Raw genomic sequence first — 25,220 nt, forward strand, 5'->3', positions numbered from 1 at the left:
CTCTGAGTAATAACCACAGAGCAAAGACATCCGAGGAATTCAGAAGCAGCCAAGAAATCCTTGAAAAGAATTCTGAGTATTAATTATCATTTGAGATGACTATTTTCCAGAAGAGTGGAACTTCTTCCAGCAGGAGGAGGTTGAACATTACAACTAAGGAAGTCTGGCTGAGCCCCAACCCGGGCTCTTTGCTAACAGAGGGGTACACCCTGTTTTCCACACACTGGCCTCAGGTCTAGGGCTGATCTTGGTGCCACAGCAATAACTAGAGGTTTTTTGTTCTAAAGAAACCTTTCTGCACAGTGGCTCCTTCCATGGTGTTTACAGAGGCCGAGCACTAAATCGCCGAAGCAGCACTGCACGTTCATCATGAAGGAAAGATGAAACAGCAGCAATAAAATCTCCCCAGGAGCTCCGGGGAAGAGGCAGCTCTAGCTTTTGCTTCAGTTTATATATGAAACTTCCAATTGAGTTTGGCAGAAGGGCAGCAGTGAGTCTGAACATATGTTGGCTCTGAGAGGCCACGTGGCTTCTGCCACCCCACGGCCCGGCAGCAGCCCTGGTGTGGTTTGCACCAGCCTGTGCAAACACGGGCACTTACCTCCTTGTGAGCCAAGAGTGTCCTTACCCCCGTGCAGTGCAGTGCTGGGGAAAAAGAAAAAACAAACAAAAAGCAAATTTTATTTCCTTTTTTTTCAAATAAGGCAGTATACCAGCAAGAGAAATATTCCTAATTTATATGCAAGTCCTCTTTTCTTTATTTTTTTATCAATATCTACCAGTGCTAAAGCATGAAGCCGGGGCAGACATGAAATCCACAGCCCTGGAAACACCAGGAAGCAGCACAGCGAGGGGATTAACCAAACATGAGGCATTAGAATATTGCAAAGAGGATCGAAAGAGATTTGTGACTGAAAAGCCACCCACCAGAATTACAGTCAGCTGAGAAGCTGGATCGAGAAAAAGTGGGTAAATGTTTTGCATTTAGATCTCTCCCAGAATAAACTCAAACTTTGGGATGTGCACTGCAATTGACATCAGGCTTCCCTGCGACATGAGGCTGCAAACAAAGTAATCTTCTTTCTACATGGAAAATTATAGCTTTGTGACAGCCAAATATTATCTGGAAAAACAGCAAGAAATCACACTGAAATATGGTCACTGGCATGTCTAAAACAAAGAGCCCCAAGGGCAGCAATAAAGCAGTAGCTGTACAAAAAATTCCACACAAAAGGAAATAATACTGAGAAATCAGGGTTCCCACTCCAAAAAAAATACTAAAATTAATTATTGAACATGAAATTGCCTCCCAGCAGAGATAAAGACAGACATCACTGCAGATGAGGCTGTGGATTTGCAGAGCAGGGACACACTAAGACCCTGCTCCTCTCCTGCTCTTGTAACATCTGTGATCATTAATGTACTTCATGGGGAGAAGTCACGTGTTTCAGAGAAATATTGTACCAACGTCTGTACCTTCAAATTTTCACATTGAGAGCAACATCATTATGAGCAAAAAGTTCTCCCTTCTTATCCTCCCCTGCCTTGCTTTCACATTTAGCATTGGCTTCACCTCTCTTCATCTCCATCTACAAGTCTTCTCTCCTTCCTCCTACCTTCTCCAGACCTAGCAGGAGACAGGAGGGCACGAGCAGCCATGAGGATGTTTGGCTGTTGACTGGGCTTAACCCACCCTGTTATTTCATCCCAGCTTTGCTCAGAGTAAATCATCCTGCCCCTAAGAACTAATATGTTCCCTGAAATGTGCCCTTCGTGTGTTTTTATGGACAAGGCTAAGAATGGGTGTGAAATGGAGAGTTTTTCCTAGCACCTGTAGGAACTCCCCAAACCACCTTTCTCTATAAGATCAGTTTTTTCACTTTCAGAAGTAAAACAGTACTAACATGTCATAGGGTGAACTCCTGTTGCCACCAGAGCAACAGTAATGGCTCTTGCTATTTTAAGAGCCTGGCCCATTTCTTTCAATCTTCCTTGAGGGCAGGCATGCATCCCCCTCACTTTAGAGAGATTACAGGCAGCCCACGGAGAGACCACCAAAGCCTCTCCCTGCGCTGCAGTCTGAACTGGTCAGGGCACTAATGAGGTGAGCAATAACACTGGTTCCCTTTGAGCACAAAGCAAATGGATTTTCAAATAGGAAATGAGCCAGAAGATGCCTTAGAAGGAAGCTGGGGAGTGACTCCCTCAGAGGCTACATTAAAGCAAAGACAGGGGACTGAAGGATACAAATGCTGAGGATACACATCCCTTGGGGAGATTTATGGGTGACTGAACCAGAGCTGTTCCTGCTGCTGAAGAATTCCATTTCCCTAAATTGCCTTGCTGGCTGAGATCAAGCCCTCTGTACTTTTTCTCATACACCGACATCAGTTTTTGCAGCACAAATGGCAAATAAATTCTTTTATAAAGTCACAAAATTACTTCAGCTGTCACTGAAATGAGAAGATAAATTTGAAATTAATTTTCATCAGAACCAAAGTTACCAACAATGTCATCATGGTTACCTCAAATAATAAATATTTTGATACCCATAGACATTATTCAACACACAAATTATCTAATTATTTTATCTGAGATACCATTCAATATTAGACATCCTTTCCACTGTATCATGAGATTTTCAGCTGCACCATCTTCAGATCAGAACTCTTGTACACAGTGAAATTTATGACAATATGTAGATCAAACAGCAAGATGCAGTAACCTTTTTTGGAGGTCATAAATAGAAATATTATCTGTGACCACATAATAGCAAAGAAGAAAATAATGAATTTCATTCATTCTATAGATAGACCCTGATACTCATGACTTTGCAATTTGATTTCAAGAAAAGAAAAATAACTTTTAACATTGAACAAGTACTTTATCCTGAGGGACAAAACTGTCTTGAGGACATCATCAACATTGCAGAACAATTCCACTGAAATAAATGTTAGTTATGGATGGTCTGTGTAACGGTGAATGTACACTGAGAGAGCATGAGACTGTGTTTCAGGAGCCTTTTTGGACTAGAGTTCTGCTTTCAAGTCTTATTTTTCCCTATTTCTAGTTAATTTTATTATATCAATTCCTACCTTAAATATAGCATTGAAAAGAATATTTCAGTTGGAAAATGGAGTTAGATGGCATAAGCTTGCTACACATTTATTTCATTAAGGTGGGGCTTTGTAGAAAAACTATTTCTGAGCACATGTAGAAAAGTCTTTATGAGTAAAAAGACTCAAAGTGTTTGATCTGATAATATGCATGATTCTAAACAACCTATTGACGCCTATGATCTACTGCTAAAAAAAGATAAAAATTGAGCTGGCATGTCACTAGCATATGATTTGAACCAGTAGAGGGTTTGTGGAGTAAGTTTTGGGACAGGGTATCACCAGGATTAATACCTTGGTTTTAGTGGTCGGTGTTGATTGAGAGAGAGTGTTCACCTTTGACAGGTGGTGGGTGCACTTGTAGGTTTGGGGCTGGGAGAGGCTGCTGAGCTAAGCGAGGGCTGGAGCTTGGGGCAAGTCAGATGCTAGAGCAAAAACAAACATCCTGCAGCGCACTGCCAATATGCACTGAGAGGGGATGCCTGAGCATTGAGTTAGGCAAAGACAAACAAGGTTTAGACTGCAAGAAAACTGGGATCTAAGGCAAAAACATGTTTATAGAAGCCTGCCAAAATAATCCCAAAGCTACAATATCCATTACTGGAAGTTTGATGGTGGTAGCTCCAATTTCCATCCATCTTCCAGTAAGTTCTGGCTTACGAAAGAGTACATCTCGGTCAGTATTAACTGATGCTGTCCTTGTTTCCAAGCAGAAATGTACATGAGAAAATGTCAGAAACTAGTATGTAAGAATTAAACCACTCTGGATTAGCCTTTGGCTGCTGTAGAGCACCATGAAGCATCAGATATCCTGTATCGTTTCTGTTTGGGATAGAGTCCCAAGTTTTGACAAGGACAGATACACACAGACATATATATGTATACACATACACAGAGCAGATTATTAGAGTACAAAATTATGATCCAATAGCTAATAAACCTGAGAGGTGTCTTGAAGGGAGTTTCAGTATGATGTTATATGGTTATGTTTTGATAAAGTAGTTAATAGAAGAAAGGTAGTATAATCTCTGAGAGACAAATGGACCACAAAAAAAAAAAAAAAAATCCAGGAAGGCCATCCTATCCCAGGTGATCTGCCAACAACCCTACAGCTTAATACTGGAACTTAATTCCTACTAATGTGAATTACTTCTCACTCTCTTTCTAGCTGTCCTTTCCTCCCCTTGCCCTCAAGTCAGAAGTCTGCTTTTCGATGTCTGAATTAAATATTGTTCATCTCGTACAGTTCGGAGTTCAAGATCCTACTTGTACGTGGCATGACCTCTGACTAGCTGGAAAAATTTACTCAAATACAGGCTCTGTGATGAGAGGCCAACAACTGGATGCAGTTTCCACAGCAAAACTTGTGTCACTTAGCTTCAAAACAAGCCTGCATTTATTGAACTAAAGGAGTTCAGTGGCACAGCCAAGAGCTCAAAAACACACGCGGTCTGACAAATTCTTTTCAGCCAGCGTCAACAGTACCCACAGACAGACAGGCATTTCAAGCCTCAGTTCTTCTGAATCAGAGAGGATGAATCAGGATGAATAGTTTCAGCCAAACAAGAATATTCAGTGGTTTTATCTATCTCACCTATGAATAGCATCACATACTACCAGTAAATAAATAACTGCTTAATGCCTGCAACCTGTATCACTTGCCACCTCCTTACCCATCTGCCTGCACGTGTACAGGGGCTCATCAGGGCAGTCTCTTGGAATCCATGCATTCTGTTCTCACAACTGTCCTCCAAGTGGACAACTAGATTTACCTTTCAACAGTGGGGAAAGGAGGGACAATGAGGGGGAACAGGTGTGGAAGCTTGGAAAACATGTAGGCTCAACGTGTGTGCGCAATCAAAGGCGGTGGGTGCAGAGCGAATGGAGCTGGCTCTGCACAACCCGGGGTGTTGCACTGGACATGTGTAATTATTCTGTGCCATATGGTTCTGTGTTGCAGTGACAGCAGGGATGTGTCACCTCCCTTGGAGTTGGCTCTGGTGCCTTAGCAGAGCGTGGCTTTGTGGGTGCAGGCATGGCCAACAACCAGGCAGGCAGAGCTGCTGGGAGTGGGAGAAGGAATAAGGTCTCTGTTGAACAATTAGTCCTCTCACTGCTATTGGTGTCAGGTTGGAAACATTGATTTGTCCAAGGTCACCCAAGCAACTTAGAGAGTAGAACCAGAAAACTGCCCCTTCAGTTTGTCATAGTCACTTCACAGAACAAGATTTCATATAATGAAGAGAGTAATTCGCATTTGCGTGACAGAATTAACAATTATTTCACTAGAGCCATGACCCAAGTTTTAAGATTCTGAAACCAAATAACCTTTCTTCAGTGCCTGAACTGATCCTTTGAGCTTCATCAGTTACATTTTTCTATACGAAAAGAAAGATCCTAGGCCACTACCTCTTGTTTATGGCTGTGAACAACTTGCTGCCCAATTTACTACTGGTTTGATTTTAATTAATAAAGAAGTTAATAAGATTTTTTTTTTAAGTCTTTGGACAAAATTGATTTAAAATACACTAGGTAGAGACCTACTATAAGTAAAAATAACTTTGAATGAAGATGTATCTGTTGAATTTACTTCTGAGGTTCCCTGCACACTCACAAAACAAGCACTCTATTTCAAACATGACAGCTACAATAAATTAAAGACTTGTATTTGTGCATATAACATATTATTTCATGGATAGCACACACAGTTATCATATCATACTGTCATGATATTTGTTTGATGTTCATATAAGGACACAGTTAAGAAGAGAGCGTTCATCACCTTTTTATTAAGGTGACAAAAAAATGAGAACCATCTCTCACTTGGAAGAAGCTTGTTTGGAAATAATTTGAAACACTAGCCCCCTCTCAGGAGAGGCAGCAAAAATATCTCTTCTATCATCTTACAAGAGTAGCCTGTGAGCCACGTTAATCATCTTGGACTGAAATTTATAACAACATATGGGAGACTTGTCTCACTATTATTAGAAGTTGCAAGTTTCATATGTGTTCGTCAACTAATTTAAGGGTCACTCCTGCTTCGAACATTATACCCCAAGTAATAAATGCTATAACAGATCATTTGCATTCAGGAAATTATTTTTGGAAGAAGCTCCTGCTTAATGCAAAAGGTCAAAGGCCACTGGAACTTACAGTGAAGAGTTGACTTCTCTTGGGGCCTGATCCACACAGCCTTTGTAAGTCCATATGATCTTTTAATTCAGCTTCAAAGGGTTTCGATACCACTGCCTTTGGAATATTATGTCTTTAGTGATATTTTGCCAGGTTTAAATAGTATTTGCTCACGGCTTTGTGTGTGTGCTTGTTAAAGATCAGAATTGCACACAAGATTTGATCTCTACGACCAGCACTGTGACTTTTCTGAACCATTATTATACTTCAAATTCAGCACTGTTATTTCATCCTTTGAAAGAAGAAAGCCGCTTTATGCTATAAAATCTCTGTGCTTGACTCTGTGTCAGTATTATAGGCACGAATAAAGAATTTAGTAAAAAAACATTTACATCTCTTTGGATTTCAATACAGTTTCTCAGTCTGAGAAGAAAAGTAGAAGGAAGATTTTGTGCTCCCCTCCACAGTGGATTTGATGGTGTTAGAAATGTTTACATAGGCACACTGATGGTGATGCTATCACACTGCAATAGTATCCATACCCCACCCTCACCCCAAAACCAAGATCCTACAGACTCAGTGCTACAGCCAGGAAAGGACATTTTGGAAGGTTCTCAGCCACTTCTGAAAGTTGTCGCTGAGTGTCATCAAAGTGAAAAAATTCTGTTTATTTAAGCTGCAAAACACCTTTTTTTCTCTTTAGCTTTAAATATACTTATGCTGCTCCTACATTCATGCATATAGGAGATGGAAAGTAAATTTATTCTAGCTTAGTTCCTGAAGGCTGAGCATGCAGCAGGCAATATCTCAGGTAGTGGTGTACACACTGGGTGTATGCTACACCACTGGATAGCAGTAAAGATAATGTCAGACTTTTCTTTTACCCTGTAAGGAAAGGTAGATTTAAGATCTAATATAGAAAATCAAAGCTTCTGTGGTACAATCTCACCATTGAGAAACTTTGGGATCTTATCCACTGTTAAATTACATTTGAGGGATGTCACTGATGAAAAGATTTAGTATTCTAATTATCAGCCCATTCAAACTCAAGTGCAGTATTTAAAACTATGACACGATTTAAAAAATCTTAATAATGCATTGTTTAGGCAAATTTAACCTGTGCAAATTTCTTTTGAGATGCAAGAGACTGCCATGTCACAGAAGCAGCCAGGACCCCCCAAAGTGAAATAATTTGGTGTTGCTTTTAAGAGCCACAGTTCTCCTGAGGTTTGGCCACAGCTAAACTGGAAATGCTTTGGGAAAAATGCCTTTTTTCTGCCTTCCAGTCAGACAGACGTGTAGAGCAAACTGTTCAGCTGGGAGTACTGAACACACAGTCAGCCAGGAGGAACAACTGAATTACCTGCAAAGCTTATACGGTTTTATGTTTCTTATTCTTTAAAAAAACTGTTGCTATTCAAAGAGAACACCACTGTGAATAGCTGAATTAAAAACTTCTCTTCAACGTGCACCAAATACTGGTGTGAGCATGAGTAAATGTAAGACAACTGTATTATCCACAGCTGTATAATCAATATATTGCCTTGCCTGAAATACTGTAGACATCTGCAGAATATTGTTGTTTATTCCATCTTCAGAGAAAGGAACTCCTCACCAAGTAGCCCTAGAGAAGGGAAACAAAAATGGTACAGGGCTGAAGAACTGAAAAAGCAGAGCATTTACTATAGAAAAGAAAGAATATGATAAATTACCTAAAGGTATGCGTGGAACAGAAGAAGCAAATGAGAAATTGCTGATTTCTCATAAAAATAAAAAAAGTATAATAGACCATATAATGGAATGCAAAGGAAAGACATTCCATAGTGGCTAAAATTTTTGATCTCATGCTTTCACACTGAAGCCAGTCCTTCGTAGAGCTCAAGGTAAAGAGCTGTGAGGTGGCAGAACATTTTGCAGGCTTGCTGAGATTTCTTGAGGATTGTACAATTTCCTAGTACCCATGATTTTGGTAAAGAAAGGGAATTTTATAGCAGACCTAAAGGACCTAGTTCTCTGATTTCACAGCCTCAACAAAAATGAGTTGATTATTAATTAAACAGAAAGGTACCTATTTGATAGAACACGCAGCTTAAAGACAGGTGCACTGGAAAACAAAAGACACTGGTGAAAAACAGAGGCAAGAATGGACAGATAAAAGAGGGAACAGCAGTTCAAGGAGCAGTTTGCACTCCCTGTAGCCATGTTTCTCTTCACACCTCTGGGTAAAGCCATGTGAATCTGATGAAAAAGATGCCCATAAATATTATGGCACTAGTTGTTAGTAAGCACAGAAATGTAAATAAACTGAATGTTATTGCTTAAGACACGAAATGGCTAAATCAGATCCAAGGATTTAGCCCTGAGGGTCAGCAGCAAGATACTGAAAAGATATTTGCATGACATCTTTAAAAAAGCAGAGAAAGCTTACCAGGCTTGTTTGAATTATAATGAAAGCAACCTGAATTCTTGGCTCATGAAGGGTTTTGTCATATGGATGCAAAGCCTGCTCTGGAGGCATGTGCCTCCTCAGTCACTCACAGGAACTGCCCCGAGCCCCACCAGCTTTCTTGTTGATTACTAATCCTTAGCCAGACTTGTGATTTATTGTGGTTCTCTACTAAAACACCCGCTCTTACTCTGATCATCTGTAGAATGCCAAAAGAGGTTTTCCAGGAAAAAGCCAAACCAAACCCACAATATTTTATAACGGCTACTGCGGCTGCCATGGAAATTTGTGAGCAGAGTGTCTGGATGCAAATTGTGATGGATATTTCCCCTTTGCTGTGGGAGGCAAATGAACCAGTAAGACAAAACCAATTCAGTTCTTTAGCCATGTCTCCAAACAGCCTTCAACACCAGCTGAGATGAGGCAGTGTCAGTGCATTTGGGCAAGCTGGTTCCAGCTCCTCATCCATCCCCTGCCTTACTTCTTGTAAGAAACGTATTTCTTGTAAGAAACATATACCATTCGTCATGTGGCACAATTGTGGAAAACATTTAGTGACATTATGGTCCCCCAGCTAATGCCTGATTGACTGACATGAGGAAAGCTTTATACAGAAAGGCAATCACGTTTCCTAAACCAATTGTAAGTAACAATGAGCAAGCTTTTGAGCAGAAAACCTCTCATTTGGTTAAATGTCTAATTAAAACATATATATGTACATATATATATATATGTATATATATGTGTGTGTTTGTGTGCACATCCCCCCTCCCCGTAACTACATATATACAAACACAGTAATTCTGAACACAGTTGAGGATTTAGTGAAGTAATTTCTCTCTACCAAGTTATTACTGGGATATTAAAATTTACCACACTGCTTTCTCAGAGTTATTAATATAAATCATTAGCTACATCAATTCAAGTTTAGAATTAGCAAAGCAGTCAATTGTACAATTCAACAGTTAACAATTAGTTTTCCTTTGTTCTAGAGGCTTTGGACAAAATGACAAAATGCTTCAATTTCTTAATGTTGAGCTACTTTGGTAAATTGTAGGAAGTATAAAAAGGTAATTTGAAGCAGTCAATTTTATTTCCATTTTGCATTGCATTCCTAATTGTACTATCCATCTCTTTTAATCAACATGCACTACAAAGCCTTAAAGTTTGGTCAGATTATTATATTTTTAATTGGTCATAAGCTCGCCTTTTGTATGCAGCATGAGTTTTTTCTTCTTAAAATTTCAGAAGCAGTTGTGAACTACTGCTTGAAGTATCTCAGATTTGTGTCCTGAAAATATCCTGGTACCAAGTTCACTTGACATAAAAAAAGCTCTGTGTAGTTATCACAAAATCAGTAGCAAACAAGTAATTCTGTTTTTATTAATCTGGGTATCCATGGGATACTTTTTTCTATTACCTCTTCCAGGTCTACTCACTAAAAGCCATTCACCAGCCTTCAGTAATAAGAGTATGCCTATTCCAGCTGGATCTGTGCTAGGACATCTTAAAACTAAACTCTGAAGCAACATCCACTGTAATACTTCAGAGTCATTGTGTGAATTCTGTTTTTTAAGCATCCTTTCAATTATTTGCATAGTCAATAGAGAGTATGAAATCTTTACATCATTTCCATGAGTGTAAGGCATATATCCATGGATACAGTGATAGTCAGGCTCTTTGCTACAAGACTGTGAAGAGTTAATTCCTAAGTAGATTTATATCTCTGCAGAATGAGAGAGGGGGCTTGAAAGTCTGTTACTGAAGGAAAACCCCCCCAAATAGTCAATTCCTTTGTGGTTTATCCTTGTTTCTCATCAACCAGTTGGCTAATGCTGGGAATTAGCAGACTGATGGGAAAGGAAAACTTGCAAGTCCCAAGCAAACTTGTAAATTTTTAAAGTATCAGCCTTTAAACTGTAAGGAATTGGAAGTGTCTGCTATAGGAGCCAGAGACAGTTCCTAAGAGGAAAAGGCACTAAAGCTAATCCTTTAGTCAGTATAGGCAGCTTTTCTTCAGTTGATGCTCTTATGTGATGCTTCGTAATGGAGCTCATAAATAGGAAACATCTTTACTACATCAACAGGGAGCAAACAACACATAAGGAAAGATATAAATAAAGGAAAGGGAGTAAAATCTGGGTTTCTTCTTCCCTTGGATGCTTCAAAACCTTTAAACAGTTGCAGTAATTATGTGAAAACCCTCCAAAGGTACCCATTACAAAACTTAGAATTTATGTTCTTTTCCTCCAAATGAGAATCAAATACATCAAGAAGTTTTACTCAGTCTTAGATCTGTGCTTTTTTTCTTCTAAAACCCTAAAGCAGATAATATGATTTCCTGTCTCTGCATTATTTTGTACAGGGTTTTTCACAGATAATACCTGATTTTTGGAGTCTTACTTTAAACGAAGGAGCTTCCTCAGAAGCTGCAGCCTTTTGTGCCTGCTTTTTGTCATTACACATTTATGACACTGAATGACTTAGAAAGGTTTAATACGTTATATTTCATCATAAAAAATTAGCTGATTATTTTTTTTCCTCTGTGGGGTTATTGAAAATTTACATTACCAGCATTTTTAACACCAGGATTAAAGCAGGTAGCCTAGCTCTAAGCTGTCAATGAAACAACTCCTTTGCTGATGAATATGCAGATTCAAAGGCCTTCTTGTATGACTGCAGATCTGAATGTTGTTCTTTGATTTCTTTGAGAATGTTGCCACCACTTCTCATTCAATCATAGAATCATTTGCCTCAAATTAACCTGTCCAAAGCTGACCATAGATCAGCAGAGGGCAGAAAGGAAAGGAGAAGCTGCCCCATAATTTCATCTTATTGCTGGCATCAGATGGAATTCATCTTTCTCGAAGGAGGAAGATGGCCCTTACTCATGAGCCAGCAGGGCTGATTGACAGAGCTTTAAACTAGAGTTGAAGGGAGAGGGGATAATATCAGGATTGCCTGTGACAAGCTGTGGGACAACTCACCAAGGTCAGAGGGACAGGATGCAAGTGAGGGCCCTCAGCCGGTGTGCCAGAGCACACTTGAAATCTTACAGAGATGAGCCAGGGGCTCCTGAGGAATTGGAGCCAAGAGGGAAACACCAGTGAAATACTTCAGACAGCCCAGATGAGGAGCCTCTACACCAGAGGAGCTGGAAGCTGCTGTGCTGCTGGAAAGCTGTGACCTGCTTGACATGACTGAAACTTGGTGGGACGAATGACGTGACTGGGGTACAGCTATTGATAGCTGCAGGGAAGAGACAGGGAAGGAAGGAGAGGCCAGGGGGTTGCCCTCTACATCAGGAGATGTAGAGTGTGAAGAGCTGTCTCTAAAGAATAGCCACGAGCAGGTTGAAAGCTTAAGGGTAAGAATCAGAGACCAAGCCAAGGGATCTCGTGGTTGGTGCCTACTACAGGCCTGATGAAGGTGAGCCCATTGATGAAGCCCTCTTGCTCCAGCTACAGAAGGCATTGCACTCACAGACTCTTCTCCTGCTGAGAGGCTTCTGCCACCTTGACATCTGCTGGGAAAGCAGCACAGTGAACTGTAGGCAATCCAGGAGACTCCTGGAGTGCATGGAGGATAACTTCCTACACCAGGTCATAGATGGCCCTACCAGAGGGGAGGCAATGGACCTGATGGGCACCTATGTGAGTGGGAGAGGGGAAAAGAAGTTATTCTTACCTCTGTGTATCACTGAATTGCTGTGATTCTGCTTATCACTCATAGATAAGCAGGTATCAGGTGTTACAGGCTGTTCCCACTCAGCCTGTGTATTCAGTAGAGGAAAAATCATGGAGTGGGACCAAAGCCAAGGAAACACACAGGCCATAGAGAGGACATCAAAAGGATAGTTTGATAGGAGGAGCGAAATCTATCCCATGTATAGCTATCTCCTGATCAAAAAAGTTGATTAATTCAGTCCATGGCACTGGGGAAGATTAAATGAGTCAAATTCACTGCAGTTTGCAAAGCTGCATTTTCCTATTCTTTCAGGAACATCTATTAGCTCTTAACCTGTTATGTATTAAAAAAAAAATAAAAAAATGGAAGGAAAGAGAAGCAGGAAGAGTAAAAGGAAAGAAAAAGAGTAGTGGCACTCCCTTCCCAGCAGATGCCATTCCAGAACAACCCAGCAGAGGACAGGCCACTCATATAAAATCACTGACCTCCTGGGGCGAAAATCCCCTTTGAAGAGCTGTGTCTTGGAGAAAATACAAGTATTCTCATAGCTGGAGACGAAGTCTTTTGGTATTTCAAGCACTTTCTGCAAATGCACAAGTGAAACCTCTCCAAGCATGGTAACAACTCCTTAGAGGAATTCAAGGTTTCCCATCAGAGATGCAGCTGACACAGCTATTTTAAAAGACATTGAAGATGAAAGTCAGGATGAATGTCAGGAATTTTTGGTAAAAGCATAAAAGCTAAAACTGTAAAGGAAAAATAGCATCCTTTAACAAGGGCAGAACCCTTAGAATTAAGTAGGTATTTAACGGGGCTCTTTTATAATATTTATTATAAGATACAGAGACACCACAGCAAAGGTTGCAGAACAAAATCCTGAATACAAAAGGACTCAGAAAAACTGGAAGCTTTCACTATGACTGCATCCTTCCTTAAATGTTTTTAATGAGCCTAATATGCTCCCTATCTCTTCACAGAGTTCATTGCCACTGGTGTATCTGGTTGGTTCTGGAGCAACATGTACTGGAACACACAGAAAAGAAAAAAGCAACAGGGCATTTTTGGCCCACTCCACAGGTACAGTTATGCACAACAAAAGCTGCTGGAGGGAAGGAGATGGCCAGAAGCTGAAGGTAACTCCATATGACTTCCCCAAAGCCCATGTTCAGCAGCATCTCTTGGGCAAGCTGGGAGGTGCATCCCGGGCTGAAATGGCCACGGCAGCCTTTAGCCACCAGTTTTACCTGTTTCCCCCATTTAGCCATTACACTCTTACATACCATGGCTTGTGAGACACCCCTTGGCAGGCAGAACTCACTAGTGTCCCCCACAGCTCCTGAGCGGAGGAAATCACCTGCCAGACAGAGTAACACTTTGTCTTGGTACTCAAACTGCAGAGACTCAAGTACACCCTATGGGAGACCACCTAAAATCCCAAATTGCTGAATATCATGATTTTTCAGGGAAAACAACCTGACAGCAGGAGTTGAGAAGAAGCTGCAGCACACCCCACACAGATGCCAGTGTACCAAGGCATCCATACCCTGCACCATGTGTGCTCTTCTCCTGTGTGAAATAAGATACTTAGAATGGGAAAACCAAGATGAATGGATTTCTTTTTTGGTAAGTTTGGGGAATTAATTATTCATACCATCAACAAAGATGAAGTTGACTTTCTGTAGCTGATTCAGCACAATGTTTAGAAGGTTATGTATGACTACATTTTTAAGAAAAAAAAAAACAACATAGCAGAGGACAAACTCTTTCAGGGCATTTGTTACAGAGCAAGAATTCACAGTAGTTACAGCTTTCATATTTTACCTCATGGTAATAAGTTTAACTTTAAAAGTGCTTACTTTTCCCTTACAGTAGCTGCATTTACATAATGTGATCGTGATGATGTTTTTATAGGCTTTTTGTCATTTTAAGAGTTCTTTCTAGGTGTTTTACATACGTGACCTTGTATCTGCTTTGAGGTTCAAAGTAATGCATTTATCTTGTGATTCAAGTGGCTAAGAGCAAGGATCTGGTGAGTTAAGAAGGCTGGGATCATAGTTAAGCACTTAAAACACTAACTCAATTATATTTAATATCTGCTTTTTTAATTTAAATTTAAATTTAACCAAAAATAACTTCACAAACATTATTCACAGCTTATAGAAGCTAAGAGAAAGATGAGTCCAAAAAGAATTAAAATGGAGTTTTCTATCCATTTTAATATGCTATTCTAGAAATTAATCTTCGTGTTGACAAAAGTGAGAGAAAAGGTGACTCAAATAGTATCTTCCTCACCAGCTCAGGAGGAATGTTCTTTCTTCTTTATAAGCAAACCAGGGAGAGAAGCCAACTGGTTCAGAGGTAGGACTTGACATCAAAGGAGAACAGCAATCACAGACTTACAGTGCATTTCAGAACGCCTATCTTTTTTCTTGAAGTTCTACCTTCTGAGGTGAATAAATTATGCAAACTATTTCATTTAACTTAAACAATAGAATAAAGAAAAGCGAATTTCTGGTCCTGCAGACTATAAGAAAGTGTTTGAAAATCTAGCCTGGAGCAGGATGAAGTTGTCTGATTTTGGGCAGGGTTATAGCCCATGTCCCTTTCCTTCCCTGCCAGGAAAGCAGCTCCTTCATACTCCTGCAGCTCTCCCTTTTCTCAGAAATGTCCTGGTTCCCTTCCATTTCCACTTGGTCCACCCCCAAAACAAGCTCAGCTCCCAGCCTGCTCCCTATCTGTGTTTTCTGGGTTGCTGGCCCGGCACAGGATGACAGGCTGTGGACTGTCCAGAGCGCTCAGTGTGCTGAGTGATGCCAGAGGAGCACAAGCTGATTGGTTGATGAGAGGCTGCCAAAAAGGATGGGTAATGGTTGGGCTCTGTTTGCCTTCTCCTCAGGGAGGGCATTAGTAATCTCCTTTCCCTCTGCACAGTCACTGTTTTTCCATAAAACTCCCAGTAACAGTGCCTTGTGAAACCTCTATATCAGTCAAATTTGTAGGGGGTGGGTTTGGGTTTTTTCTTTCTTTTCTTTTTTTTTTTTCTTTAAGGTTTTCCCATGAGTACAAAAGCTCCTGGTGCAGGCTGGGGGGGAAAGGAGAAGTTGCCAGGTAGACAGACGTGTGCCTTTTTCCTTTAGAAAAGAACATTCTTTCATTACTTGATCTTGGGGGCCTGAGCCATGATCTTTGCATAGTCAGAATTGGGAATACTATTCACTATTGGCAGGCACAATGGGGAGAATGACACAAATCCCAAAGACAATATTAAAATGCCATAAAGTTCAGTAAAACGTGCATTTCATTTTTAACTCTTCTTTAGTTTTGCTAATGTGTTGGAGTTTCCTGTTGCTGTTGTTTTTATTATTTTTTTTTCCAAATAAATTTTAGAACAACTTTTACCTGGTCCCTTTATCACTTAATTTTCTCACCTCTGTCATCTACCTCTGGAGTCATCACTTTCCAAAAACACTACAATGAAAGTCAGACACAAAACCAAATGACACATTATATTTTTATGATCAAAGAAATCTGATCCTTCAATAGCTCCTGCTCAACTGCAATTGTTTGTGCTCTTTTCCACACACTTGAAATTTCATAGAAAAACAAAAAGCCAGCAACGACAAAAGATGAAAAGTATTCTACTAACGGCCTAGAGTTATTCAGGATAGATGGATATGAAGTGAATTTTATGAGGGAAAAGTAAAAATATTGCTCTTTACACGGACTTTTTGAAGAGGAAAAGTAATGCAGCTGCTTGGTGGTTGAGAGCAAGCTCAGCTCTTGCTTGGAGCTCACTGGGGTTCCAGGCTTACAGGAGAGGGCTTTGGTCCCACAGTCACAAACAAATGCTGCAGGGAGCAAAGGGGCCCTTGTAGCAGATTAATGGAATCATTGCAGGGAAAAAGAACAGTGAAGCTCTGCCTGCTCACAGTGAGCCAGTCAGAGTGGGAAGACCCTGAAGAAGAAGGAGCAGGCGAGGTACCAGTGCGGCTGCAGAGCACGTGCCAAGAGGAGTCACGGTGCTGGAGGCATCGCTTTGCTGAGCACATCTCTTGTCCCTCTCCCTCACAGATGGCTCATAGCCATTGTCTGCCAGAACACTTCATTACTTTCCTATTAATGACTGCATCATAATTTCCACCTGTTTATTGACGGATCATTGTTTTAAACTGTTTCTAGTGTGAAACCTGGTACCTGTCAGGGTTTCTGCTTGATGGGAGATTGCTTTTTATAGCCACATGGTTAAATCATTCTAGTTTAAAACAAAAAAAATAAAAATACTTTTAGTATGACATTCACTGTCATGATAGTAAACAAACAAACCCCAATTTAAATCCCCCCAAAATTCCCCAACAGGTCAGTGTTTTTCAAAAAGATTCTTACTGTGAATCATCCTGTGCATCTCTCATAAAAATACATTTCTAGCACTTGACATGCACTAAGAGTCTGCTTAAAATATATTACAGGCATGACAGGCAGTGTCCAGTGCAAAGTCAGATCTATCCTGTCTTCTAGTTCCAGTGAACCACAAGCCCATTTACGTTACCTCGTGTTGCGAGTAGCTGCATCGGTATCCCGTGTAAAAAGCAAATCCTCAGGAGCTAAGGCAGCACACTGCTAGCTTTAAAGGTGGATTTGGGCTAAAATCGGAATATCAGGATGATGAATATGACCCTAAAGCCATATGCTTGGAATGTATGAGTGATACATCTATTACTTGCATCAAATTTACACCAGGGCAGGACAATCAATTTCAATGGAATAGTTGTGATTTGTGTCACTGGTCATTAGGCTGAACATTAGGCTCAGTTCTGTGCTATACAATGAATTTGCATGCCCTGGAGACGTGATACAGAAAGAATATGAATGACCAGGCAGAAAAAAAAAATCTTTGAGAGTTCTGTCCCACACCTTTCCCTATACCAACATTTTTCCTATATGAACACATGCAAAACACCTTGTTTGACACATTTTTAGGTGTGCTGAGAATGGAAAAAGAAGAGAAACTCAGTGAGAAACTGACAATTCAGTCCTAGCTTAGATAAGCAGACTGTGGCATATGAAATTCCAGGATTTCCCTTTGCTCTAATACACAGATTCCAAATATACAAATACATATAATACATACCACTTCTAGGGTTTCTGTTTCCTGTGACATACAGCCTATGCTGACCAGTAAATCCCCCCTATCTCCCCACTGCGTGTGAATTCCATAATTCTTGCTAACAGCACATCAAATGTGAACTGCATTGTTCGAAGATTTTGTAAGCCAGAACCTATAAGTATAAAATCACATCTGGATGTATCTCTGTTATGCAGAAAGCATATTAAAACTGTATTTCTTAACATATAAGCAGGACTTAGAGAATTCTAAGTATTTGAGTAGTAGAAAGCAAAAGAAAGCACAGAAAGGTATCACTTAAGTTGGCATAATACAGAAATATTTTGAAGAGAAAGAAAAGCTTACCTGGAAAAAGAAGATAAATACACAGTAGAGATTTAAATGTGTTATGTCTTTTAATGCTTTCACTAATAATGAAAAAAGTGAATTGGACTATTCCTGTATAATATTAGAATGAGTAGCTAAAGATATTCCTCAAAAATACCCTTGCTACTAAAGATCTCTTGATACCTAATTTACTGCCCAGGATTCTGGTGACAGAATGAAGACGAGACACACTTATTTTTCATAACTGACTGTGAATTCAGTAGAGGATTTGTTCTGTGGATTTTGATATATGCTAAAGGGACAAACAAATAAGATTGGCATTTGCACAGTGTCATATATGCACAAAATCTGCAATACTGCTTTAACTAGTACCTAGGAAAAACCACTAAGGTTTTCTGAAATAGAAACTGCTGAATATGTATTAGTTGTTGAATAACATAAATTAGTACTCTTTGCAATGCATTTCAAAAGCATTATTTTCCTGCCTGCTAACAGTAACCACTTGGGATTTTCTTTTAAATAGAACAAACTTTCAAGTAAAAAAGACTGGTAGAAGCCTAAAGCAGCTTTAGAGCAAGGTCTATTTTAATTCATAGTACAAGTACATGGTTGGTATAATATTTAAGAATGACAGTGCTGTCTTTCAGTCCTGCTGCCCAAAATACTTGGAAATATATCCTTTCAGAATACAGAGAACATATCCTCTACGAAGTATCCAGATAAATCAGTCCACCCTTGGCTGTAACTAAATGCTGTCTAGTGACTTGTGATCGACAGGGCTTTACCCTCTGACAGCCAGATTCATTGTTGGGACAGCAACCAATCGTCGGGTTTGACGACACGAGCCTAATCAAAGTTGGAGTATAAAAAGCCCCCTTGGAATATATAAGGTACACCAGTGTGGCAAGCTGTCTCTCAGATTGCATTTGCTTTCACGGATCTGTTTAGTACTGGAAGGGAAAGGGGGAGGGGGGGAAAAAAAAAAAGAAGGGAAAAGTGCTGCACTGAATGTGAGATCATGCAAAAGCTAGTGCTCTATGCTTATATTTACCTGCTCATGCTGATTTCAGTTGATCCGGTGGCTCTTGATGACAGTAGTCAGCCCACAGAGAACGCTGAAAAAGACGGACTGTGCAATGCTTGTACGTGGAGACAGAATACAAAATCTTCCAGAATAGAAGCCATAAAAATTCAAATCCTCAGCAAACTGCGCCTGGAACAAGCTCCTAACATTAGCAGGGATGTTATTAAGCAACTTTTACCCAAGGCTCCTCCACTACAGGAACTGATTGATCAGTATGACGTCCAGAGAGATGACAGTAGTGATGGCTCTTTGGAAGATGATGACTATCATGCCACCACCGAAACGATTATCACAATGCCTACGGAGTGTAAGTAACCCTGCTGTTTTCGCCTCCCACTGCTCCTCCGAGAGAGTTGTCTCCCTGCTGTAGAGCCACACAACTCCTCCTCGGGCTCTCCCAACAGGCTGCTGGCTGAAGTCTGCTGGAGGGAGGGAGGAGAGAGTTATTTCTAAAGAATTTGAGCCAGGTTCAGATGACTGTGTTACGAGCTTTTGTTTTACTGTTCCTTTTCGGCTCCTTATAATGTGTGTGCCCTGTAGCACTTTGGATTTGCCCAATGCCTTAGAAAGCAAAGGGAGATCTGCAGTTTAGTTGACTTCGTTATCTGCAGCACCCGGGGCATTTCCTATCATAAATACAAAGCACAAGTGCAGCAAATGAGAGAACTATATTTTTTGTGAGGGAGGTTTCACTGGCCAGTAATTTTAGAAGCAGTAGAAAACAGCAGAAATGTAGCTTAGAGCACTAGACCTACCTAACTGCAACATGTTATAGCATTTGCAAGCAGAGAGTTAAATTCTTGCTTCTCTGCTGACCCCATAAACTAGCACCACCCACCTCAGAGTTAAAACTATATATTTAAAGCAAATATGTGCGTAACAGCCTTAAATGTAAAAATGTCCACGCTCTAGCAATCAGCTCACGTAGTCGTGCCAAGGAAGAATGAAGGCATTTACTGAATGAGCAGATTCTGAGTTATCTTCTGAGTGCTAAACATCTGCTATGGCTCCTATCAAGTATCTTTTGCACAGCTAATACTATAGTATCTTATGTTCTTCATCAGCTAAAGTATTTGGCTATGGCAGCTGTTTTTTTAAATAACACTTATGAATATGATGACAAAAAGGAAAAAGATGACAGGACATATAAGGCATGTTAGCAGTCACAGATATCATTACATTATGCACACTGGAATAATATCAGCTGCTCTCACCAGCTGAAAATATACTCATCAATGAAAAAGTAACTTTCAGTGAAACTTTTCAAGTTATTAATTAATAAGATGAGCACTTAATAGCATTATACTACTGCAGCCTTATCGCAAAGCTGAGGTCTGCCAGCAATTTTATTCCAGCCCATTATGTCCAAGCCTTTATAACTATTTTTGGTCAAACTGCTACATAATTACAGTGACTGAAGAAAAGCCATTGTATTTCATTGCTCTGAGTTCATTTCCTACTTCTTATAAAAAGCCCTTGAGCTATTTTAAATGCACTAAAGAGACAGGTATCTTAAGTGATGAGATTTATGAATGTCAAAGCCCTGCACCATTTAGGATTAGTGCTACCCATTTTATCCTGGCATGGAAAGATATTGCCATGACTAGGTATGACAGCTGCATCACAGGCTACAGGAAGGAGGAACGAAGCACTGCACATGACTTTCCTATAACATTCTTCAAATGAAAACAAAATGATCCTTATGTTAATCCTCTCCATTATTTTTTTTTTCCCATTGAGAAACGAAATTTAAGTGTCTGTGCAGTTTGCCCAGTGCTGTATGCTGTGCAGCACACTGAGGCTATGTGGTAAATTAGAAATAGCTGGATCACCACACACGTGTTGAGTCAGCTTATGCAAAGTTGCTCTTCTGCATGCTTTATGAAGGTCCTCAAGATGGGACTAGCAGAAGTGAGTAGGTGGGAGGTGATAGCATAATAATTTTTTGACATTCATTAAAGTTGCCGTAGAGTGTAAACCATAGAAAATGAATTAAGTTAAATCCACTTTGTTACTGGTACTCTTTACAACATATTGTAATATTTCCTCTTCAGTTTGGAAGAAATTAGTCAGGTTTATTTATGCATTTTTTCTTGTTCCCTGTTCAGTAATCTGTTCTTTCCATTCATTTATAGCTGATTTTCTTGTACAAATGGAGGGAAAACCAAAATGTTGCTTCTTTAAGTTTAGCTCTAAAATACAATATAACAAAGTAGTAAAGGCACAATTGTGGATATACTTGAGGCAAGTCCAAAAACCTACAACGGTGTTTGTGCAGATCCTGAGACTTATTAAACCCATGAAAGATGGTACAAGATATACTGGAATTCGATCTTTGAAACTCGACATGAATCCAGGCACCGGTATTTGGCAGAGTATTGATGTGAAGACAGTGTTGCAAAATTGGCTCAAACAGCCTGAATCCAATTTAGGCATTGAAATAAAAGCTTTTGATGAGAATGGACGAAATCTTGCTGTAACTTTCCCAGGACCGGGTGAAGATGGATTGGTAAGTTTATTTAGAAAAATCTCATTTTATTGAAAAGCATTTAAGCAATGTTTTAAGGATAAAATGGATGCATTGTTTATGGAATGGAAGATAAAAGATCTGTATATCCAATTCTTTCATTCTTTGCTCTCTGATCATGCCAAAATCAGTAGTGTTCCTCTGCCTCTGTTTCCTTATTTAAAAAAATTGAGAGAAATCGCAGTATTTCAGAGGGATGTTGAGAGGCATTAACTAGAAAAGGTTTTGGTAATGACTGGTGGATGGTACTACCAAATAACATTGTTTTCAAATTTGAGAGCAAGTACTGCTTAATAAGCAGTTACTTTATATAAAGCTAAAAGAACAGTCATTGTATTCTTTCACTGATAAGAAAGATGCCTCCAATACTGCTAAGAAAGCAAGGCAGTTTCTCCCTACTCCCTATGCTTGTATTTTATATTAATAACAGCAAGAATTATATGTTTTTGAAGGCAAGAACAGATCTTCTTCATAATGTTAAGTACCTTTCAGTATGTGATAGATTGCATCATTCCACCTATTAGAAATGTTTGAATGCATAAATTCTGCTTGATACAATAAACAGTGATGAGAAAGCCTAAAAGAACTAAGTGGGTTTCTTTTTCTAAGTATAGATGAACAAACTAAACCTGAAGTGTGCCAGTTAAAACTACAGCATTTTCCTTGCTATTTGTTCCTGCAAATCACTAATCATCTACAACCTATAAAAATTCCTAAACTTACCACAACCAAGTAATTTCTCCTTTTGAATAAAACATAAAGAATATTATTTTACTTTTACTTCTGTGCAGTGGACGAATCTGTTGATCACAGAAATATAAAACTATTTAGGTTGGAAAAGACCTTTAAGACCATTGCATCCGTATTTATGTAGCTGTGTAATGTTCAACTTCACAGCAGTATAATGCAATTAAAAAGAACTTAAAAGAAAAACTCTGTGATATCTTAATTGTACATCCAGTATAGATGTGGATCTCCTACACTAGAGAGAGACTAGGTGGATATCATGATGAGCAATGTCCTCACCACGTCCATCCATTCAAATGATGATACCTGTGGGTAACCCATGGCTACCATCATCTATAAATAAGCATTTCAGTGGCAGAGCAGGGTTAAAAGCACAGCTGATAACAGGAGAGGAAATTGTTCTTCTCCTTCCTCCAGGTCCTGCTACAGGGATGTTCCTCTCACCAACTACCTCCCCATATCATTTACCTTTGGGAGGAGTGTCTCCAGCCGCTCCACAGTTTGCAGCTGTAAGGGCAGGTATTTCGGAAGAGAGAAACCTGTGTAACAAAGTTAGCTGGGCCATTAAATACCACTAAGGAATGGTCTTCGTGGGATGGCCTGGTTAGTGCCAAACCAACACATGGGGCTGGAATCAGTGTGTGGAAGGGAGGAACTTCGGGAAAATTTTCAAACTTGTGATCGTGAAGGTTGCAATTTCCATATAGTCTCAGTTGGTGTCTGTGGAAACACACCTCCAGTAGGAAGCATGTGGCATAGAGATCTGCCAAAAGTACATTCCTGGCCACAGGACTCTTCCAGGAGTCAAAATATTAGCTGCCCCTCCAAATTCATTCAGTCATTCAAGCATGCCAGCAATTAAGGAGTAAACTTTGTCCTCCGTAATCTCAACAAGAACCCTTCCTTGATATCCAGAAAGCCTGAATTCAATATGATTTTAATGGAGAGAATTTCAGAAGGACTCACTAAAACTCTTAATATGAAATTTAAAACAAACAAACAAAACCAGCATTAAATGTAAAAAATCCAGCATCCTCCAAGTTTCTGAAATATTCCTACAGCAGGTAACAGAAATGATTTGGTACTGAGATAACAGTGATTTCAGGAACAAATACGTCTTAAGGTTCTTTATAAAGAAACAGCAGGAAAATGCAGAGATAAGTGTAACACATTTGCAGGAGGTCCAAGTTTTGTTTGCAAACTTGATTTCAGAATATTAATTTGATACGCCTGCATCTGAAATCCTATTTATTTGCGTGTTTTTACTGAACTTACGTTTACCTCAGCAATGATTCCAATTCCTTCTCCTCTCCTCACAGAACCCATTTTTAGAGGTCAGAGTTACAGACACACCAAAACGGTCCCGCCGAGATTTCGGTCTCGACTGTGACGAGCACTCCACAGAATCCCGATGTTGTCGCTACCCGCTGACCGTGGATTTCGAAGCTTTCGGGTGGGATTGGATTATTGCACCCAAGAGATACAAAGCGAATTACTGCTCCGGAGAATGCGAATTTGTCTTTTTACAAAAATACCCCCACACCCACCTGGTACACCAAGCAAACCCCAGAGGTTCGGCAGGCCCTTGCTGCACGCCCACCAAGATGTCCCCCATAAACATGCTGTACTTCAACGGGAAAGAACAAATTATATACGGCAAGATCCCGGCCATGGTTGTAGATCGCTGCGGGTGCTCATGAGATCCTCGTCACATCCTCAGAAATTGTGGAAGCTACCAAAAAAAAAAAAAAAAAAAAAAAAAAAAAAAAAAAAAAAAAAAAAAAAAAAAAAAAAAAAAAAAAAAAAAAAAAAAAAAAAAAGAAAGAAGAAAAAAAAAGGAAAAAGTTATATCCCCTCACCAGTCTTTCAAACTGTGAAGTTACGTACACCAGGCATTGCCGACCTCCTGCGGGCTGTATGATAGGCTATCGTACAGATTTAGTGCAGCACCAGCTACAGAACGTGAACTAAAGGACTATAGAGTTACCTGACGGCTGGTTTTGAGCCAGCAAAAGAGAAAAGCTACAATCAAAATCACCGGATTTGATGCAGGAAGTTCTTACATTATGAGGGAATCAATATTCAGTTATTTGGATGCAAATTTATATGCAGGTTTCAGTACACGTTGGTAATCAAAAGCAAGCTCCTTCTCATCTGAGGACAGAAGGAGTGGGCTTTTAAGTTCATTTCTTCACAGCTTCACTTAATATCATATTTACAGGAAATTATATACTGGTAACATATACACCACTACACAATACCACCAGAATCATCCTTAAACACTTGAATATATAGTGCAGACTTGTGAAATGTATCAGATGAAATTCCACATAAATGGACAAATCCTGAAATTAGGGATGGCATAGTGTATTTAGTGTGTTTCCATTCCTTTTTCTCATTAGTATGTTAGTAATCAATGGCAATGGTGCTACATAAGCAGGCTGAGTAAATAGAAAGATAGTTATACAACTGAAAGGATTTAGGCTTAATAATGAATTTGCCCTATCCTCAGGTACACTACTCAACATTCGCAAGAAATAGATATTTTTTAAATGAAAAGGAATAGTTTTCTAGATGTAGTAAAACAGAAGGCAGCAGAGAAGTCCAACATTCAAATTGCAATCCCACATTTTAACCTGCCTTTGCAACATTACCATTTGCACTATGGTAAACCAATGCAAATATTTGGTTGCTACAGATATTGTTTAAAAAACCACTTTGATATAACTGACTTGTGTAATATGTATGCATCAATATTTTGTAAATAAATTTTTATTTTTTAATCACTGTTGGTATATGTTCATCACAAGAAAAGAATGACTTTAACCTGTACTTTAGTTTAATAAAAAACCCAATATTCTTTTCATAATATAATTTTCTGGATTTTAACACAAATAATGTGTAGGAACAATGCAACAAAGTAAACCATACGCTGAGAATTACTACATTTTATAAATTTTTTTACTTTGGTATGAGCCATCTGTGATAAATGATGGGTGTTGACACGTTTATAAGGTTCTTTGGGTTACTGT

General features: G+C 39.5%; 1 protein-coding gene and 1 long non-coding RNA gene across 3 annotated transcripts in view; one reads left to right on the forward strand and one right to left on the reverse strand.

Annotated features, from left to right (window-relative positions):
- The window catches only part of LOC120322740, a 20,162-nt gene extending 626 nt beyond the window's left edge, over positions 1–19,536 (reverse strand). The window contains exons 1-3 of one of the 2 annotated variants that reach the window (XR_005562612.1): positions 18,882–19,536; positions 12,867–13,053; positions 7,815–7,872 (exon numbers count right to left, since the gene is read on the reverse strand). This is a non-coding gene — a long non-coding RNA (uncharacterized LOC120322740). Of the gene's footprint in view, positions 1–601; positions 646–7,814; positions 7,873–12,866; positions 13,054–18,881 lie in introns of those variants that run through there. The other variant, XR_005562611.1, reaches the window with a different exon arrangement.
- Positions 18,827–23,932, forward strand: MSTN (myostatin). The gene is made up of 3 exons (XM_027737521.2): positions 18,827–19,221; positions 21,050–21,423; positions 23,508–23,932. The coding sequence occupies exons 1-3, from the start codon at positions 18,849–18,851 to the stop codon at positions 23,886–23,888; spliced, it is 1,128 nt and encodes a 375-aa protein (XP_027593322.1). The 5' UTR covers positions 18,827–18,848; the 3' UTR covers positions 23,889–23,932.
- Positions 23,933–25,220: the final 1,288 nt, after the last annotated feature.

Source organism: Pipra filicauda, unplaced genomic scaffold (genome assembly GCF_003945595.2).
Source record: "Pipra filicauda isolate LSUMZ 115617 unplaced genomic scaffold, ASM394559v2 scaffold149_size4050908_pilon, whole genome shotgun sequence".
Classification (NCBI taxonomy): Eukaryota; Metazoa; Chordata; class Aves; order Passeriformes; family Pipridae; genus Pipra; species Pipra filicauda.

Coding starts and splice junctions, on each gene's coding strand:
- MSTN (XM_027737521.2), top strand. CDS start 18,849: ATGCAAAAGCTAGTGCTCTATGCTTATATTTACCTGCTCATGCTGATT. Junction 19,222..21,049: donor TATCACAATGCCTACGGAGT/GTAAGTAACCCT, acceptor ATTCATTTATAG/CTGATTTTCTTGTACAAATG. Junction 21,424..23,507: donor GACCGGGTGAAGATGGATTG/GTAAGTTTATTT, acceptor CTCTCCTCACAG/AACCCATTTTTAGAGGTCAG.